At 34.4% G+C, this 20978-nt stretch overlaps 2 protein-coding genes across 2 annotated transcripts; one reads left to right on the top strand and one right to left on the bottom strand.

Annotated features, from left to right (window-relative positions):
• The first annotated feature begins 14872 nt into the window (after positions 1–14872).
• LOC139785670 (uncharacterized) lies at positions 14873–15910 on the top strand. Its single transcript, XM_071724837.1, has one exon. It carries the CDS (start codon positions 14873–14875, stop codon positions 15908–15910), a length of 1038 nt encoding a protein of 345 aa, XP_071580938.1.
• A 3992-nt stretch (positions 15911–19902) lies between these two features.
• On the bottom strand, positions 19903–20616 carry LOC139785668 (uncharacterized). Its single transcript, XM_071724836.1, has 2 exons — positions 20549–20616; positions 19903–20485 (listed from the first exon to the last, which is right to left on the bottom strand). The coding sequence occupies exons 1-2, from the start codon at positions 20614–20616 to the stop codon at positions 19903–19905; spliced, it is 651 nt and encodes a 216-aa protein (XP_071580937.1).
• Positions 20617–20978: the final 362 nt, after the last annotated feature.

Below are 20978 nucleotides of genomic sequence, written 5' to 3'. Positions count from 1 at the left end.
TGAGTGCACCGAAATGTGTAAACCGATGGGAATTCTTAGGCGGAACTCGCAGGTAAGTAGGAGTCTGTAGCTTCAATTTCGTTGGCGTTTCGTGTCGCGCTACACACGCGGAGGATGAGTCGAATTTTCTGCGTTAATGTTTCTACTCGAGTGATTCTAGGTTTCGGATATTGCTTGGCACCCGGAGACGGTGGTTGCGATTTGGAGCTGTCGTGAACATTGGCGTGAGACTCGGGTGTTACCGAGTGTGAGGGAAAGTCATGAAATATGCTGGGATCGAATTCCCCGGCCGTATGATAGGCGCGCCGAAGCCTTTTCAACTGGTGGGCTTGTCCGGACCGCCTCGAGCGTACCATTGGTGACGATCGACTTACCTTATGATTATTTCTTATTATTATTCTGATTCCGGTTAAAGTGTGTATGTCGCCCTTCTCCTTGCTTATATCCTACGCAATCCTGTGTGCTTATGTCCTTGTGGCCGTGTGTAAATGTGTGTGTAGTCCTTAGGGGTAACGGGTAATTAAATGCTCGATATGTCGATATTCCTTAATCAAATTTTATTTTATAATAGCAGGAACGAGGAAAAAGCAGCGGAAATCAGAGAACGCCCTGGGGGAGGCGCGCATCTGAGTAAGGACTTCGCGAGAACGCCCTGGGAGAAGCGCGCATCGGCTCGAGGATCTATCGAGAACGCCCTAAGGGAGGCGCGCATCGACTGGAAGAGTCGGGTTTAAAGTCAGGAGGTAAGTAGAATGAAATTATTGGCTAATACGTTGCAACCAGTTTATTGTAAAACACACTTTGATTTCTTTTTACAGGTAGGATCGCGGTCACATCGACAACGGTGCGTGCTGCGAGTTCGATCGTAAGATACGCGCTCGCGGCTAAGTTCAATCACAGTAAACGCGCTCGCGGCTAAGTTCGATTTCAGAAAACGCGCTAGCGGCTAAGTTCGATCTCAAGAAACGCGCTCGCGGCTAAGTTCGATCACAGTGAACGCGCTCGCGGCTAAGTTCGATTTCAGAAAACGCGCTCGCGGCTAAGTTCGATCTCAAGAAACGCGCTTGCGGCTAAGTTCGATTTCAGAAAACGCGCTCGCGGCTAAGTTCGATCACAGTGAACGCGCTCGCGGCTAAGTTCGATTTCAGAAAACGCGCTCGCGGCTAAGTTCGATCTCAAGAAACGCGCTCGCGGCTAAGTTCGATCACAGTGAACGCGCTCGCGGCTAAGTTCGATTTCAGAAAACGCGCTCGCGGCTAAGTTCGATCTCAAGAAACGCGCTCGCGGCTGAGTTCGATCTCAAGAAACGCGCTCGCGGCTAAGTTCGATCACAGTGAACGCGCTCGCGGCTAAGTTCGAACTCAGCTCACGTTGCTCTCAGATAATGTCGGAACCGAATGTGAAACCCGAAAAGTCGAAACAGAACAGAAGTATCCGGCCCGCGGGGCCTGTATTTATACCCCCAGTTCGGTGGGGTCCCGGGGTAAGGGACTAGGGTCCACGCGGATACGTGAGAGCGTCACGCGAAAATCGCGTGATTTTCCGAGAGCGACGTGTGCCGGTACATTCGATGGATGTAGCACGCTTAATAAACGAACTAATCAAAATATATGCTGTTTAGTTATTTCCGCGTTCCTTCCATTATATTATTCTTCAACTATAGTGCGATACTTATAATATCTATAATATATATATATATATATATATATATTTATACTTATGACCTATATTATAATACTTTAACTATAATGCGATACCTTATACTATCATTAATGTACATTTTGTTTATTATTCTTCAATGATGTCGACATTATCAACGGTATGTGCGCTCGCGAAACGAACAAGCGACAATATTACGCGCTGTTCGTTACAGTAGGATGCTTTGAACTAATTATTTTACTTGTATTATTTTATTGTATTCATTTTTTATTATCTTGCTATATCACTAATGAAAAATTATATGAATTTAGAGAGACAAGCATCAATTTTACAGTAGAATTACAGTAGAATTACAGTAGAATTAAATTTCATTTTTAATAGATTAATAAAAAGTTGCCATTGTAATTAGTGTTTTTATTGACTTATTATTAATTTTAAAATAAGAATAATTCAATTCACTATCATATGTGCTATCATTATAAGTTAAAGTTTGGTAAATTAAATTCGAATAATAATTCAAGTTTAATTTTTCATAATAAATTTGTATCGCTCACATTGCAAAATTTAATCGTAACCTTTAATCGTAAAGCTTGATTAAAAACGAATATATCATTATTTTTTTACTAAAATTCTGAATTGATACTTATTTTAATATTATTAATAGATTGATAACATTGGTTTCTCTTGTTTAAAGTGGTCAATAGTACACAGAGAGAATTTTCTATTAGAATTTACCCTAAAAATTATAGTAGTTGTGGGACAACATGTATTACGAAGAATTTTATGCGAACTTTTCTGATTAATATCTACCATAATAAAAAATATTAATATCTATTACAATAAAATATAAAATATGTTTGATTAATTTTACTAAAATATATAGTAAAATTTCAATAATTGTAATAACTTTTCAAGAATTACCAATCCGCTTGGTAATTTTTATTACGTTGTTTGTAAAATGTCTTTTGTATATTTCAAAAATTCTTCGGTTGCCAAGTTGTCCCAAGTTTATAATGAATTTAATGATAAAATATAACGAAAAATTCTCTCCGTGTAGGTTACAGGTATAGAAAAAATGCACTCGTTCTGTACTATACAGCCTGTAGGAAATTAGTATAGTATTTTTCTATAGAAAATCATTTTATTGTTGCAAAATTAAAAAATTGCAGTAATAAACAAATTTCATTTATCCTTAAAGAATGTATCACATAATAAATGTTTCTCATACTAAATTGTTTTTAGAGAGTACATAGTCAAAAATTGACGGAATTTGAGAATTACTGCTTCGTTAAAAGACAACGCCTTCACAGTTCTCAAGACAATAAAAATCGAAGAACCTACTGTGATTTTTCTCAAAAAGAATTCGAAGACAATGTTACAAACTTTATTTTAGATAGTTTTGTGCCATATAATACAGTAGAGTTACCCTCATTTCGGAAAATTTTTGATGGTAATTCTGATTTAATTCAATTAAATATAAAGAATACGATCTTGTATGGTCGATTTCAGAATTCGAAATACTTGACAGACACGTGAAATTCAGTTAAATGCAGTCATATAAAAAAAATCTAGGTATTTGTAGAAAAAAAATTTTTTTAAATAGAAGAAAGTTTTTTGTATTAATACCAGTATGTGGAAGGAAAGGTGTATATGCAAAGAAATCTAAACAAATTTTCATGGCAAAAAGGTTACTTCACTATAGAAATCAGCGCGTTTTCAAAATTTTGTGAGTGAATAGATGATTTTTCCTCATACTTGATATTTTGCTTTCATTTGCAATACTATCAATAAAAATTTTGTAATAGATGAACAATGAAATCCTAGCGCTTGTTCGATTTTTATGAGTATTTTGACCGAAATTCACGTTTATTTAAATACATGGTTTAAATATTGAAATGGATAGTGAATTTTGAGCTATAAATATGCATTATAGATATGAATATTCGTAAAGATAACAAACAACTGCACCATTTGTCTGCTCGTACATTACTACGTAGAATTGAGGAGTCATATAAGGACAAAATGAAAAATATAAAGAACGAGATTTCGAACGTCAAATATGTGTGTACAACAGCAGATATCTGGAGTAGCCACAGTCGTCGATTCATTGGTGTGACTGTTCATTGGGTAATTATTGTAGAATTTATATTACTAGCACCACAGACGCGCGCTTCGCGCGCGCTATTTAGCTTTAACATTATGCTATTACTATTACACTATTAATTTCTTGATACACACAACTGTCAAAATATACGATGACAGCTGCAAATGAAGTAAGCGCAGCGAGAAAACCAATCAGCATCGCGGAAAAGCGGCAACAATAAATTCGACTATCGACTTAACATGCCTTTTTTTATATAGGATTAATCAATGTATACTTGAAAAACTCGCATTTAATCATCAAATCGCTATTTTGATCATATAAAATAATTGAAATAAGCAGATATTTATTGCCCAAAAAAATAATTATTTAGACAAAAACCGCTTTTTCCTTAATTAAAAAATGCATTGTTGATCATAGTATCTTATATTTTGACTAAAAGATTTTCTTTTAGCCCTTGAGTGAAAACTCTGTATAAAGCAGAGTCTACAATGAGAATTTAAGGCGTAAAATTTAATCTTTAAGCTTTAAATCTTAAGCCGTAAGAAATTGAATCGAATATTTGATTGTGATTTGTCAGTTTCTTACGGCTTAAGGATTAAATTTAAAGCTTAAATTTTAGGCTTTAAATTGTCATTGTAGACTGTGCTTAACGAGTTGTTCAAACTTTATTTTTTTTTTAATGTCAGAAAGACTTTCTTTTAAGCATTTTCAATATTGTAAGCGTAAGCTACATGAGTTCTGAGCAAATAAATAAAACATTCAGTATTTTTAAGTTAAACTATCAATTCGAAATCAGTAACAGTAGTCATTTTATTTGGAACTTATTATATGTTTTCATTCAGATTGATGAACAGTCTCTCAAAAGAATTTCATATGCCATTGCCTGCAAACGATTCCCCGGAAGCCATACACATGATCGAATCGCCAATATTTTGAATGAGATTCATTCAAAATACGAAATAATTGGTGAGAAGTTGGTAGGCACTGTTACGGATAATGGTTCCAATTTCGTCAAAGCTTTCAAAAAATTCGGAGTTCATTTAGATGATTCTTTGTTTCATGACGGTGAGTCGATGTTTAAGCATTTTTTTTTATCAATACACTTAAATCCAAGCAATAAAGACATTAATAGATAGATGAGTAAATGGATTGACCCTTAAATAGCTAAATGAATAAGTAAAAAAAAATTGTCTGGTTTAAAATATTTCTATCTAAATTGGTATTTATTATATATATATATATATATATATATATATATACCCCTACTATTATGCTGTTAAATGAAAATTCTAAAAAAAGTTTCGGAATCAATAAATAGGGGCAAAGTTTCCCTAAGTTTTAGCTAATTGTAGGGCAGAAAAATCATGAATATATTGAAATTTCTATTTTTTCTAAAAATTCATAAGGCCTGTTCGTTTTAGCTGAACTTCTTGCACGGTTCATCTTTCCTCTTTTTCTTAACACGTTGGAGAGAAAAAAAAAGAACTGTATAAGAAGTTCAGTTAAAACAGGCTTTTTATAGCATAATGATCACATTTTAACTTTAACCGAGAAAATTAATTTTCTTTTACAAAAAAATGGAGTTTAATAAAAATTTTAACTCAATTTGAAAGATATTCCTAAAATTGTTTGTGATTACAAAAATTTGAATTTTCAACAACATACAAAAAATTTAGAATTCTTTGTTCCTACACTGAGAAATAATTATTTTTTTCAAAAAAAATTTTGTTGATTTAATAAAACCGGAAGATTGTATGTTGCCAAGCAGATGATTTGATTCGCTTAACAAAATATTTGTACAAAATATTTTGTTATTTTTGTTCTTTTGACTATTTTGTTTGTTGACTATATTGATTTGTTCTTTTTAACTAAATATTTTATACTATCAATTATACATAATATAACATTAACTAAATATTTTTTTGAATAAATTTACTATTTTTAAAAATGTTAATGTTCTTGGTTTAACAAAATTATTTTATTAAGTTAACAAAATTGATCATTAACTTAAAAAAAATGATTTTGTATGATACCATTTTCAGAATTCAATTATTTCATTTTGTTCAAATAATAGACGTGTACTTAATTCAATAAAATAAATAATTGGATCAATAAATTGTAAAATCAACAAAATTGTTTTGTTGATTCTACAATATTTTTCCCTCAGTGTAAAATTTCCAAACATTTTTAACAGTACGTACGGGAGCTAACAATAATATAGATGTTTTAGACTACATCGAAGCATACGGAGAACAAGATCAAAACGAACGTCAGTCTGTAGAAACAATGTCCTTTGAAAGAATTGTTTCTCCATTATTACCTCCTTATCAAAGATGTGCTAGCCACACTCTGCATTTAGTTGCAACAACTGATATCTTGAGTGGTATTAATTTACTGGAAAATATTAAATTATTGTACAACGATATAATCAAGAAATGCACGAGTTTGTGGAACTTGACGAGATCTCCAAAACAATATGAGATCATGGTCGAAATTTTGGAAGAAGCACTAAAACGACCCGTTGCTACGCGGTGGAATTCATTGTTCGACTGTTTGAAACAACTCATAAAGTTGAAAGACAAACTCTTGATCTTGTGTGTTCAACTAGATATTGCAGATCCTTTAACAACAAGCGACTTTATGTAATTTTTTAGAAATGGATATACATACATAATTTGGAATACATGCAAAATGAAAATTTTTCAACTGAATTGTTAATATATTATTAAAATTTTATAGATTTATAGAGGAATACGTCAAATGCACTGAGCCAATCGCAGAAGCACTTGATATTCTTCAGGGTGAAGTTAATGTCAGCTATGGTTACTTGTTACCAACAATTATTTCTACCAAGAATAAATTGCAGAAAGTAATCAGCGCAAATCTAATTTATTGCACAGCACTAGTTAATTTATTAATAACGAGTTTGGAAAGAAGGTAAATGCAATTTATCTCTACAATAAATTTCATTCTTGTAACAATAGAGATGTCATTTCTTTAAAAAAATTTTTAAAGCCATATTGTTAAGTTAAACTTTCATATTCTCCTCAATAAGTTTGATTGCATCAATTATTATCTAGAATATCGAATGTTACAAATGTGAAAAAGCAAAACCAAATAATTTTAATTATCAGAAATTAATTTTAAATATTGATTTGGGAAACATTAATTTAATTATGTTCATATTTCAGTAATTTTAAGATAGAATTTAATAGTTTTTCCTTCCATTGTAGATTTTCGAATTTATTCAAAGTTGTCGAGGAAGGAAAGCAAGCAGCTGTAGCGGCGGCAACTCACCCGAAATTTAAAATAAGATGGTTGAAGTGTTTAAGTAAAACGGCTCAGGACAATGCAATGGCTGCTATAAAAAATGGAATAGCGACATGTCATCATCTTTGATCACAAAATCTCATGGAGATGGACATTAGTAATGATGGATTCGATTTCGAGAATGAAAACGAAGGTAAATCAAACATTCAAACTTTAGGGATTACTGAGTGTGAAATCGAGTTTCAACGTTTCTGTCAAGAGCAGCAAAACGATTTAATGATTTTGCATAATTACCCTATTATTAAATCAGCATTTCTTAAATTTAATACTCTGTTGCCATCTTCAGCTCCAGTCGAAAGAATGTTTAGTTTCGCCACAATGTTTGACATTGCGAAATTTAATCGTCTGACAGATGAAAACTTTGAAAAAAGAGTACTCTCAAAAGCGAACTGTATCTTTAAGAGCACAAAAAATAAAAAATACTTAAAAATTTCTTGCCTCTTTTAATTCTCATTAATTTGATAATATTTCCTTATATACCAGTCACTGTTTACTTTGAATAGTGCACTAAGAGAAACAATCACTTAATTCTGCAAAATATATTTTTTAAATAAACGGACACTTTTTTATCCAGATTTGTTCATTAAAAACAGAGAAATTATTTTGTTAATTGAATTATTTTTTATCAGCCATAAGAAGTTCTAATTCTGAATTTATTCTTTTTCTTCTGTGTGTAATTGCTGCTTTACGTAAATTATTAATTAACTAAATAAATCAAGAAATATCTGATTACTGAATAATGAAGTAATTGAAAAATGTTTAGATCTGATTACTGATTGATCAAGTAATTAAAATTATTTTATTTTGATTACTGATTAATCAAGTAATTAAAAAATTTCCTACTTTGATTATTGATTAATCAAGTAATTAAAAAATTTCTTACTTTGATTATTGATTAATCAAGTAATTAAAAAATTTCCTACTTTGATTATTGATTAATCAAGTAATTAAAAAATTTCTTACTTTGATTATTGATTAATTAAGTAATTAAAAAATTTCTTACTTTGATTATTGATTAATCAAGTAATTAAAAAATTTTCGATTTTAATTACTGATTATCCAAGTAATTGTTAATCAAAGCTGAAAATATTACTGAAAATATCGATGATGCCGAACTCTGTATATACGTAAATAAATTTCATTATTAACACTTTGTCGAACGCTGTCACGTATGCGTCACATGTGATATGTGCGACTGTCAAAGTGTTAACATTATTAATAATAATAAGAAATTATCCCATTATTTTAACACTTAAGTTTAATACGATCGGCTCAGTCGCCGTCGGAGCCATTGCTGTCGTCGGCATTGTCGTCGTGGCCATGGGCGCCGTTACGACCGCCGGGGTCGTCGTTGACGTCGTGGCTCTAGGGGCCGTCGCGGCCGTCGTCGGCATCGTGATCGTGGGGGCCGTCACGGCCATCGAGATCGTCGTTGCTGTCGTTGGCATCGTGGCCGTGGGGGCCGTCATGGGCATCGGGGTCGTCGTTGCTGTCGTCGGCATCGTGGCCGTAGGAGCTGTCGCGGCCGTCGTCGGCATCGTGGTCGTGGGGGCCGTCACGGCCACCGAGATCGTCGTTGCTGTCGTTGGCATCGTGGCCGTGGGGGCCGTCACGGCCATCGGGGTCGTCGTTGCTGTCGTCGGCATCGTGGCCGTAGGAGCCGTCGTGGCCGTCGTCGGCATCGTGAACGTGGAGGTCGTCACGACCACCGGGGTCGTCACGACCGCCGAAGTCGTCATCGCTGTCGTCGGCGTCGTGACCGATGCCACCGTACTTTACTTGCTGAAACAGATGACAAATATATATAATTAAGCGTTTAAATGTTTACATTGTTGTGGAATCACGGCCGAAATCACGGGACGTGATAACACCGCATTCCACGACAATGTAAATATCGTTATTTTTGGTTATGATACTCACAGAAACGCTCGTCGCCCACCGCACGTCGTCCTCGCACCGCAACCAAAGAAAGAAGAAGGAACGTCGTGTCGCGTATGATCGACTGTACGCGCATGATTGCCGATACCTCATCCTAACGCGCGCACGTGCGCGCGCTCCATGAAATCGATAGATCACAAATATATCAATAATTTTTATTGCTATATGTTGTAAATATATGATAAATATACAATGATGTTGAAAACAAACTCTAGTCCCGTACAACTTCCTTACTTTCCACCAACATATCCGTATATAAGGAAAATTTTCTGCGCGATTTAGATGACATTTTAACAATCCGATAGAAGCAGCAGCATGTAATCTTGAAAATCTTGGAGTTTAATTAAGAATTGTTAAATGCATGATACTAATTGTAAGAAGCATTTTACTTTCGAACGTGTAAAAAAGTAGCCTTTATTCAGAATTTTTTTCAGGAAAAACTTCGCAACGTATCGATTTGCAACTTGGCACGTTAATTACATTACGGACGTGCAAAGGTAAAACTAAAAAGTAAACATTTTATGTGTAAACTGTAAAACATTAGATATTACATTAATCCGCATCGATCTTCAATGCGATATATGAATCTCTATTTCACTGATTTCACATATGGTATATGTTATTGATAAATATTAAGTATATTTATTTGCCTCTGATATTTTGCCATCACGTTAAAAGTAAATGTGAAGAGAGAGCAGAGATAAAAAGAGATTACAATTAATACAACAGTTTTCTGTTGACGCAACAGTACTGTTTGCAAACATTCTTACAGCCATGGCAGCCGTATCAATGGCTTCGAAGCAATTGCATCTCAGCGTACACGAAACGCTCTCGCTACAGTAGTAGGCGGAGCCTTTTTTAACGGAGCCTATCCGTTCCCTACGCGACGATCCACTGACCGCTCCAGTGGACCGAAGAACGAAGTTATATGCTACGCCATTTGTGCTTAACTTTTTATATACACATACGTAGACAACCCATAAAATAAGAATGTAATACCACGATCTAGTTCTAGCACTAATAGTACAAGATCCCGACCTACCTCGACCTTCACCCATCTGTTTTCCTAATAAAAGGTATTTTTTATCAAACATAATGAATAAACAAACAAATCGCGAATGGGTTGCCCAAATAAATCAGCTCAAGGCTACCCTTAATTAAAAATAATTTAATTAATTTTTTTTTATTTCTACACTCATTTGTATTCTCAAAACATTCAGTACCTATCGAAAGTACAAAGCATAAGTAGAAAGGAAAAGTTAGGTTGCCTATCTTTTACTGCTCCCTATTACCGGGTTGCCAGGTATAAACAGGTGAGTTGGTATTACTAATTTACACTCATCTGTATTCTTTAATTGAACTATACAAAAAATAAAGATAATTTTATTGCGAACACAGTAGTATTAGGTTGCCTAAGCAAAATCGATCAAGACTTGCGGTTGCCGCGCTTTAAAATCCGAATATTTGAGTAAGCGAGCGACAGAGAAGCGCTGAACGTACTATTCTATGCAATAGAGGAGGACGCAGCCCTTGGGAAAATATACTTTAAATAAAATTAAAGTTCTTAAAAGTAATCTTAAAAGTTTACTTAAGAATTTTTTAGGTAAGTTAAAGTGTGTACAAGATTAATCTAAAGTAATCTAAGAAATTTTAAAGTATTTCAAAACTGACTGTAAAATAATCTTAGAAAACCAAAGGTTTTAAAAACTGACTTTAAAATAGTATTCTGGTACTCTAAAAAAATGGAAAAGTAGCTTTAAAGTAATTTTAATAAATCTTAGGTAATCATAAGAAAACATTAAACTTTAAAGTTTTTTCACGAATCTCGATCTTAACTTAAAAGTTACATGGAAACAAACTTTTAAGAAGATTTATCTCATGTGGTTAAATCTTCAAAGTTTAAAGTTATAAAGTTAAAGTTATAAGTATTTTAAAGTTATAAGGTTTACAGTTATATGTGGTTATATCACTTTTATAACTAGTGAACGAAATTATCAGTTATTGCAAATTATATTTATTAAAATTGAATTATTTCTATTCTCTTTTTCTATCATAATAAATAAAAATAAAAAAAGTCAAAAGTAAATCTAAATAAGTTGTAATATTATATAATAGAAATCAGGAATCATATTACATTATTTTTTTATTATTATTTTTTTACATTATTTTTATCATATTACATTTTTTTTATTACATTATATGCATTGCAGGTCATAATATATTACATAGAATACAGTAATTTTAAATCATATATAGAATTAAGAACATTTCAATTTGTTGTAATTTTTTCTTATCAACTCTATATTTACAATATTTTCTTTATTAGTCCCTCTCCAATGAATTAACTAATGGAATAATATGTATTTGAGCATCACTATACGAAATACAGACACATTTTGATATTATGCTCTGAGGCATATGACATATTATTCGTCCACTTCTACGACATACATAAACAATGCTATTAGACGATATGTCTAGCTCTCTATCATGATAAGGATCTTCATCACTTACTTCGAGTAGGTCTCCTAATACAACACAATTCTTTCTTTCTGTGTCAATGCAGTCAACAGTTAGTATGCGTGCAATATCTAGAAAGATATTGTCATTTATTTTGGCAATGCTGTTATTTCTTACAGTGAGAGCTCCATAGGCATTTGCATGGAAAACAGTGCCTTTAAAGATAAGTCGTTTGAAGGACTGTGCAATGGAATTCACATTTGTTTGAAGATATTCCTGAATTGTGATTTTTTCCACTAAGGACAGAGGATAGTTTTCAGGTGCTTCAAACAATCTTAAATTATTGGAGAAGAGATTGCTATTATGACTGGAATAGTATTTCCATAACATAGATTCATATAATTCTTTTGCTGGTTGAGAACAATCATTGCGAGAAAAAATTTGTGAACTCAAATGGGAAACATAACGTAATCGCAAGAAAGAGCGACATATCTGCCGGGGAACACTGCGTGTTCCATTTATAAGTTTTGTCAGAACTCCATTAAAATGCTCAAAAGGAAACGTAGAGGAAGCCCAAAGCCCTCCAAAATCCTCTACTGCCTTTGGCATGTGAAGCAACAAATGAGTATTAAAAGTATATAATGAATAAGAACCTGGATAAACAACTGCAATATTATCAACAAATTTGATTAGAGCAGCTCGACCCTTTTCAAATTCATTATCATCCAATCTTTCCTTAAGAAAAATTGTCATACTATACACTAAAAGAAACCAATGCTTCAAATATTTTGACGGTAAAAGTCCTTTCAAGCATACTAAGAAATAATACAAGAGAAAACTACGCAACTCTGACGCCTTCCATACATTAAGCTCATCAATTTTCCTTGGAGTTCTGGTTATTTCCACTGGTGGCTTTATTGATTGAATTCTGTCATTCAAAATTTTTTTCTTCTTACTGTTCAAATAATAATCCTTATCTTTGTTTTCATAACTAGTCCAATGTTTAAGGAAAGTCGTTACTACTCCTTCAAGGGTGGCATGCATATAATCCGGTACAAAAGACCAAATAATGTTAAATATAGGCAACAATAATAAAACACTTCCTCCTTTAACACTCTGAATGTCAGTTTTATTTTGACGATGTGTGTCATTATAATGCTCAAGTCGTTCTAGAGCTCTTAAATGCTGCTCTTGGGACCTTGGTTCCCCTAGGCCTCCAATATACACCCTAGCACTACCTCTTCCTTTTTCTATTTGTGTACCACGATGTAAACAAAATGAACATCCATACTTTCCATTAAATTGTTTAATTCCTTGGAGTTTCGGTCGAGCTACAGAGTCTACTGACGACAGTAATGTATGAACTTTTATATTTACAGGATATTCTCTTCCAGCAACATTACAAACAATGCCCTCTGTGTGTAAACTTTCCAACTCATCCACAAATGGTTTCATAAATGTATTTATTATTAGACTGTTTTTTCTATAATATAATCCACAGAGAAGCATATTATCCTTTCGAGCTTTGAAAGGCAATTCATTGATGCAAGCTTGAATAGGCCATACACTCATGTTACAGGATTTAAATGGCCTTACGCCATCTGTGTTCCACTGTAATGTTATATCGTCATCATCAATAACACCTCTGTTTCTAAGGTGTTTGTAAACTGTCCCATTAATTACATCATTTTCATGACATTCTTTCCGTAACTGATTTACAAGTTCATTATTACTCATAATTTGCTGTATCTGATCACTAATAGATAATTGAACGAAGAAATTACCATCATCTTTTAGAATCTTCATAGAACAATAATGACCACATGAGCACTTAATTCCTTCATCAATATCCGGAGGCAGTAAATTTAAACATTCAGAACAAACATGCCTTATTTTCATAAAGGGAGGAGTAGGAAATTTGTTCAAGAATAAGTATTTTGAACCCAGTAAAGGTATAGGCATGTGAGAGTCGATTAGTCGTAGGAGATGTTCAATACCTTTGTCTTCCAAACCCCATCTAATAATAAAACTCATAATTAAAATATCACTTTCCTCTGCAGATATTTGAGCTCCATTATACAAGAGTTTTCTATCTTCTCTCTGTAATGAATACACACACACAAAGAGTAAACTCGCATATATCATAAAAGCAATAAATATTATTTATAAAAAAATAACTTCAATGTTTTTACCATTCTATAATGATCATGCTCTTGTTGAATCTCATAATTTTCTTCATTATAGTCCATATCTTGCTGAAGTTGATTATTTATATTTTCATAGAAGACATCAAATTCATTACGAAATTCATTTATTCTTTCGTTTCCCAATGTGCTGTTAAGACTTATACTTTCATTATCAGAATTGGATATGTTACTTGAAGATGAAGAGTTCTATAACAAATACAATGCAAATAATAGTAAATATATTGTCAAAGAGAAAAAATTAATAAATTACAAAATTATTAAGAACAAGGCCAAGTTGCAATTTCTATTGCTATGTAGAAACAACAATGTCTTTCCATCGCATCTCACACATATGTTTAAGAATAACTTGCGAGTATCACATTATAAATCCGTGCGAAGAATCGAAAGGTTGGTGCATTTTTTCAAGACGGATTTTTTAAAAATTGAAATTTTTGATTTACATAGATGTTTGGATGACCTTAAGAGGAAGTTGTTGTATAGTTCACGTTTCCTTTATGATTGCTTACCTTTAAATATTTGGCAACCGATTATTTCGCATCACACTAAAGCGTTTGACAACTTCAAATATAAATTAACATCTTTACATAAAAAGAAACTTGATTGGTTGTTGGAATCCAAGAAAATTAATTTCTATAAAAGAATCAAGCCCATAGAGTTTTCGTGTAAAGGTACGGAACTTGGAGGGGAGGAAATCAATAACATTAAATTTGTACATTCTGATTCTGTTTCTGACATTAATGTCTCTATTAAACCACTCCAATTTTTGAACACCAAAAATACTAATCCGCTTGATTACACTAACGACAAATGGTTCTTGAATTTTTCTAACGTTAATATTCCCACCGAAGTTTCATCCTTGTTACAACTCGGAGATAAATTTGGTTTACCGTTCTCTATTAACAAGAAAAAAGCCATACACGAGTTCATTAAAGATCTTGAAAGCAACGGTAGCAAATACACAATTGACAACCAAATCAGAATGCGTAATGTGGCGATCCCCCAATTTTCCAAGTTACTACAAAAAAGACCACTCACCACACCGATTGAACGTAGTCTCATTGCGAGGTACAATTCCGCGTGCCAATTTCAAAGAAACAAACCGGATGTTATTTTTACAAGAGCCGATAAAGGTAATGTCACGGTAGCATTAGACAAAAATGAATATATTCAAAAAATGGAAATGTTACTAAGTGACAAAGATACCTATGAAGTTGTCAAAAGAAATCCATCCGCCAAAATGGAAAGGGAACTAAATGCCTTGATTAAAAAGTGGCTACAGAAGGAATATATTTCTAAGAAACAATATTTTTTCCTACATTCCAGCGATTCTACACTTTCAAAAGCTTATGGTCTTCCAAAGATTCACAAAAAGAACGTTCCTTTTAGAATAATAGTCTCTTCTGTTAACACGGCTCTGTATAATCTTGCAGCTTTTCTGCAAGAAATTTTAGCTGATAGTTTACCAAAACCTAAGAGCCACGTCAACAACAGTTTTGAATTATGTACTGACCTATCGAAAATGAAAGTGCAGAAGTCGGAGATTCTGATCTCACTGGACGCGGTATCATTATTTACGAATGTTCCATCTGAGTTGGTCGTGGAGGGTTTAAAAAAGAGATGGAAGTTTATAAAAACAAAAACAAGGTTATCTCGTGCTGAATTTATTACGGCAGTCAAATTTGTACTGGCTTCCACCTTTTTCACGTTTAACGGTGTCACCTATAAGCAGACATTTGGATCTCCAATGGGCTCCCCTTTATCCCCGACAGTGGCTGACATTGTTATGGAGGATTTGGAGGAAAGAGTTTTGGGCGCATTGGACATCCATCTATCGTTTTACAAGCGCTATGTGGATGATATTATTATGAAGATTCCTAAGGATAACGTTCAGGATGTTCTGGATCACTTTAACAGTTATCATGATAGACTTAAATTTACAATAGAGTACGAAAATAATGGCCGTCTTAGCTTTCTGGACTTGATGTTGATTGTAAGGGGAGACACGATTATAACAGATTGGTTCCACAAAGAAACTTTTTCTGGTAGGCTATTGTCCTTCCTTTCGAATCATCCTATTCAACACAAAATAGGAACAATCTACAGCCTAGTGGACAGATCAATCAGGTTATCACATCCCAGCTTTTATAATAAAAATTTAAATTTTGTCATCAATGTATTGCTTGGAAATGGATATCCCATCGATCTAAAGTAGGTAAGCAATATATGTTCTAACCCACCGCGGGAGTATCGGGTTACACAAGGGTATCGGATTTCGCGGGGGGGGGGGGTATACCGCGGGGGGAGGGTACCGCGGGGGAGGGGGAGGGGGGAACCGCGTTTTCGGGCGCCACGAGGAGGGGGAGGGGGGAACCGTGTTTCCGGCGCCGCGAGGAGGGGGAGGGGAGACCGCGTTTCGGGCGCCGCGGGGGAGGGGCGACCGCGTTCGCGTTTTCGCCGCGCCGCGGAGTCCGCGTGCAATGGCCGCGTCGGTCCGCGTGACGTCACACGGCACGCTCCCGCTCGCGTTATCTCCCCCTCGTAGATGTCCTCTCGCGCCCCCGTCCCCCGTTCGCGCGCGTCTTCTTGTTCGCGCGGTCTCTCACGCTCCAACTCGGGTGATCTCGTTCATTCATTCTCCATTATATTTAAACTTATTTAATGTATAAATAATATTATAATAATATTATATGTTAAGCTTTTTTAAACATATTTAAATTATAATGTTTATATGAATCATATATAATCTTTTTTTTTACTATTTTTATAAAATTATTTGCCCTATTTAAGCATCACTATTACTAGCTTATCTAAAGGGAATGGAATCGGCGAAATAACGGAAAACAGATTTTAAAAATTATTTTATATTTTATATTTTAAATTTTGAAGTTATACATTTCTTCAAATAATGTATTTGAAGTATTTTCGAAATAATTTTACCAAATTTCCGGCTCGTAGATACGCATTCCGAACAAAATTTGTAAATCGAATATGTCTTCCTCGCCACTCTGCTCCCATATTAGATCGTTGGCTTCACGATCAATCGATCTGAAATAGCGAGTCCACCTTTGATGCTCCAAATTCGAGAAGCCATCGATTCTCACCTCATCACGATATAATCGCTGAACCGTCGCTGAAATCAGATTACATAAAATTAAAAAATGTTAAAAATATAAAGATACGAAGTATACATACCTGGCCACGAAGAATTCGAATTTTTACCATGTCTGTAACGCGCACCTCAACGATGGGTATGTTATCAACCCATACTATCTGTAAAAGTTATATACCAGTTAATATTTACAAATTTGCACTTTAATCGCGAATTGTTATACACACCCCAGTCGTTGGATAAGATATTTGAATCACATCTTCAATATAAGCAATTATATAGCAGTTATGTAACAAAATGCATGTAATAAGCCGTATGTTTGCAAAGAGAAACGGTGCTCTGATCCGAGGCAGAGCTCAATTTATAAGGAACGAAAAATATAGAGAGAGGGTTGTACGTGATTTATCTGCGGCATTGAAAAAAACTAGCTGTCATGAAAAATAATCTTCTACTTACCGTTGCATCTTGCAATCGCGGGTGGATACTCTGAACCGCTATCGAATATAATGAGAAGCGAGGATGCGCGTGATTTATCTGTGGCATATTATGTTATGCGAAAATAATCCTCGCGAAAAAAAAGACAGCTATTGAACAGCTATCAAACAACTAAAACATCTTTAAAAACAACTAAAAACAACTAAAAAAACAGCTATCAAACAACTAAAAACAGCTATCAAACAACTAAAACATCTTTAAAAACAACTAAAAACAACTATCAAACAGCTATCAAACAACTAAAAAACAACTAAAACAGCTTTAAAAACAGCTATCAAACAACTATCAAACAACTAAAAACATCTTTAAAAACAACTAAAAACAACTAAAAACAACTATCAAACAGCTATCAAACAATTAAAAACAACTAAAACAGCTATCAAACAACTATCAAACAACTAAAAACAGCTTTTGAACAGCTAAAACAGCTTTTGAGCAGCTTTTGAGAACAGCTAAAACATCTATATTATACTACAAACTATGTGGGAAAAAGGAAATAAAACATTTTATATATACATATATATATATATATATATATATATATATATATATATATACAGGGTGTCCCATTTGAACTTGGACAGCAAAATATCTCAAAAACTAAGCTCCACATACAAAAATGTTTCAGACAAAAGTTGTATGGTTTCAAGGGGGACATAAGATGGTACCATTGGTTTGACCTTGGATGGTCGTTTAAAGCTCACGTAAACGACACCTTTAATTTCTTAAATGGAAACCCCTATTTTTCAATGCATATTCTTGTAGCTAATCTCGAGAGCTTTTCAAAACACTATAATAAAGTATTTTTTCATTAAGAACTTTTGGAATTATGAGGCTTGAAAGTTCTAGTATTTTGACATAAAATACAAAATATCTTGTAAAACATTAAGTTTTCGGTAATGTTACCTTAATACTTTTATGCACAGAATAATGAGACGAATCAATTGGTATGAAAAAAGGCACAGTTCCTTTAAGAAAAAATATGTAATTTGCAACACGCATCTGCATACTTTTTCTTAAAAGCAACTATGTCTTTTTTTCATACCAATTGATTCGTCTCATTATTCTGTGCATAAAAATATTAAGGTAACATTACCGAAAACTTAATGTTTTACAAGATATTTTGTAATTTATGTCAAAATACTAGAACTTTCAAGCCTCATAATTCCAAAAGTTCTTAACGAAAAAATACTTTATTATAGTGTTTTGAAAAGCTCTCGAGATTAGCTACAAGAATATGCATTGAAAAATAGGGGTTTCCATTTAAGAAATTAAAGGTGTCGTTTATGTGAGCTTTAAACGACCATCCAAGGTCAAACCAATGGTACCATCTTATGTCCCCCTTGAAACCATATAACTTTTGTCTGAAACATTTTTGTATGTGGAGCTTAGTTTTTGAGATATTTTGCTGTCCAAGTTAAAATGGGACACCCTGTATAGTTTATTTAAAAAATCATAATTTTTTCTGGTGTTGCGACCACCAGTTAAATATTTTTAATACATTTTGTAATGCGCAATTCTTAACATGTTTTTCACATCTTATAGTATTAGCAACATCTAGATTATTTAAAGATTCGATATCTTCGTAATCGGCATCCAAAGTCTCAATGTTTAGATTTTTTCTCGCTTTATTCTCAAGTAGATCCACCAGCCATTCTCGTTTCTGGCATCCCTTGACGTACACAAGAGTCGACATCTCGTCGCCCTCTCCAAGCACGGCCGATGTAATTAGATGTTTCGCCATGCTGTATGGCACGTTTCCGTTCTCCCATCGTAGTCCATGGTGATTTGCAATCAACCAAGAAGCGCATGACTTGTCGGATTTCATGAGGAGACTCCATGGCATGGGACATGTAAAATGTAATGCGCCAAAACGGTCCCGTTTCTCAGAACCGCCACCTCCTTTACGACAAATTTCATCCCGACGGTGAATCCTTGCAGATCGACAAACGTTGGCACGATCATGACGAAACGACGGAGCAATCTGTATCTTATCGCGGTACATCAGTGTATCTTATATCGCAATACCCGCTGATATTGCAATTTACATGATTTTGCGCACTACGTTCGACAATGGACAGTATTCGATTACGCGATCATGCAAGATGAGACAATAGGCGGCAGTATTTGCCGGTACATTCTATTCGCACATCCACGGTGGCGCTCTTGACAGATTCGTTTTGTCGCGAGTAATCGATGATAACAAAAGGTCCTTTTGTCAGGAATGTAACCACGGTGCAAAGCGTATCGAAGCAGTCGTATCCGTAATAAGCTTTACGAAAACGCGCATACATATCGAAAAGGACGGGCTTGGAAAAATTCCCCGTTCGCGCACGTCTTCTCGCTCCCGTCACCCATTATAGTTAGATCATTTTTATATTATTTTAAGTGATTTATTTATTGGAAATAAGAGGAAGAATATTTAATAATTTATATGAGACAGATGAGAAAAACGTTTAATGATCGCGCGACGAGTGCGGCACGCGCATTCTTATCGAGAGTTACCGCTCTGTAATTCTAAACCGCTGACGGTGGACAAGGGAACGGTAGACAGAAGGAAAGATAATTTTAGATACAGTGATATGCATTTTAATATACATTTATTTCTCATGTAATGCATCGTGTATAATATTATCTGCAGCATACGCCAACAGTTTACAATCAATAATTGAATTTTTATCACAAAATTCATGCAAGATTCTAACTGCAATACATTTATTGGTGATACAATTTTGGCGTAAAATGGTTACAAATTGTTTAAATTTTTCACTTACGCCATGAACATTTTGGCATAGTTGAAAATACACATTCTCGACGCAATGTTCTAGTTCGAACAGGAAGAGTACGGTTGACGGTTTCATGTACAAGCTGGTGTCGCACGATGTCAATTTTACAATATCTGCGTCACGTATTTTAACAAGTTCCAGATCTCGAAACGCTAGCGATGATGGCGCTGGTGACTGCACGAGTCGCTGAATATCTGCACGTTTTTCGATGAATGTCACCCACGTTGCATGAGGCAGAATTATCCGATTGCCTCGGTTATCACCAATAAGTATATCCACAGAGGACATAGGTCCCACGTTGATTCCAACATCCAAAAATTTATACGCTGTCGATGTCAAGGCAAATCTCCTTCCCAAAATACGAGGCGTATAACGGGGTTTATCAAAACTGAAAAAATACAATTATGTTTATAAAAGTTTTTTTTTTGCACAAGTATATACGAAAATTAGCAGTACTTACTCATTGTGCTGTTTCTCGCACGTTTCATCCTGAATCGGAACGTAGTAGTTCACACCGTGAGTGTTCATCGTATCTGGAGGCTGTTTGTGACGTATCAAACTCTTGACTGCGCGCGCTAGAATCCTCGTAGACTATTTATACATACAAAAATGTGAATCTTGCAAATAGCGCCAATGTACGGCTGGTGCATGGTGACCACCACCACCACAATCCACATATATGTTAAATGTGATATCTTTGTCAAGAACATTCGTAATGAGATCACCTCATCGGGCAATAGCATCAAATATGATTTTTTTTTTCAAGACGTGTTTTACGTGTCTCGCGATGATTTCATCGAACACATGCAAAACTGCAAGTTTTGCAATTTCGCATAAGTCAATGGCGCAATATCGTTTTCAAAAACATGTCGCGACGTGTCTCGATGATT

Source organism: Temnothorax nylanderi, unplaced genomic scaffold (assembly GCF_030848795.1).
Source record: "Temnothorax nylanderi isolate EJ_2023f unplaced genomic scaffold, tnyl_v1.0 TNYL_tig0859_pilon, whole genome shotgun sequence".
In the NCBI taxonomy this organism is placed as follows: domain Eukaryota; kingdom Metazoa; phylum Arthropoda; class Insecta; order Hymenoptera; family Formicidae; genus Temnothorax; species Temnothorax nylanderi.
Note: the sequence above shows the minus strand (reverse complement) of the source record. Positions and strands in the feature narration are given on the sequence as shown.

What these genes read in the sequence shown, in the direction of transcription:
- LOC139785668 (XM_071724836.1), bottom strand. Translation starts at nt 20,616, where the DNA reads ATGAACACTCACGGTGTGAACTACTACGTTCCGATTCAGGATGAAACG. An exon ending in TGCGAGAAACAGCACAATGA is followed by an intron (nt 20,486 to 20,548) that starts GTAAGTACTGCT and finishes AACATAATTGTA; the next exon opens with TTTTTTCAGTTTTGATAAAC.
- LOC139785670 (XM_071724837.1), top strand. Translation starts at nt 14,873, where the DNA reads ATGGAAATGTTACTAAGTGACAAAGATACCTATGAAGTTGTCAAAAGA.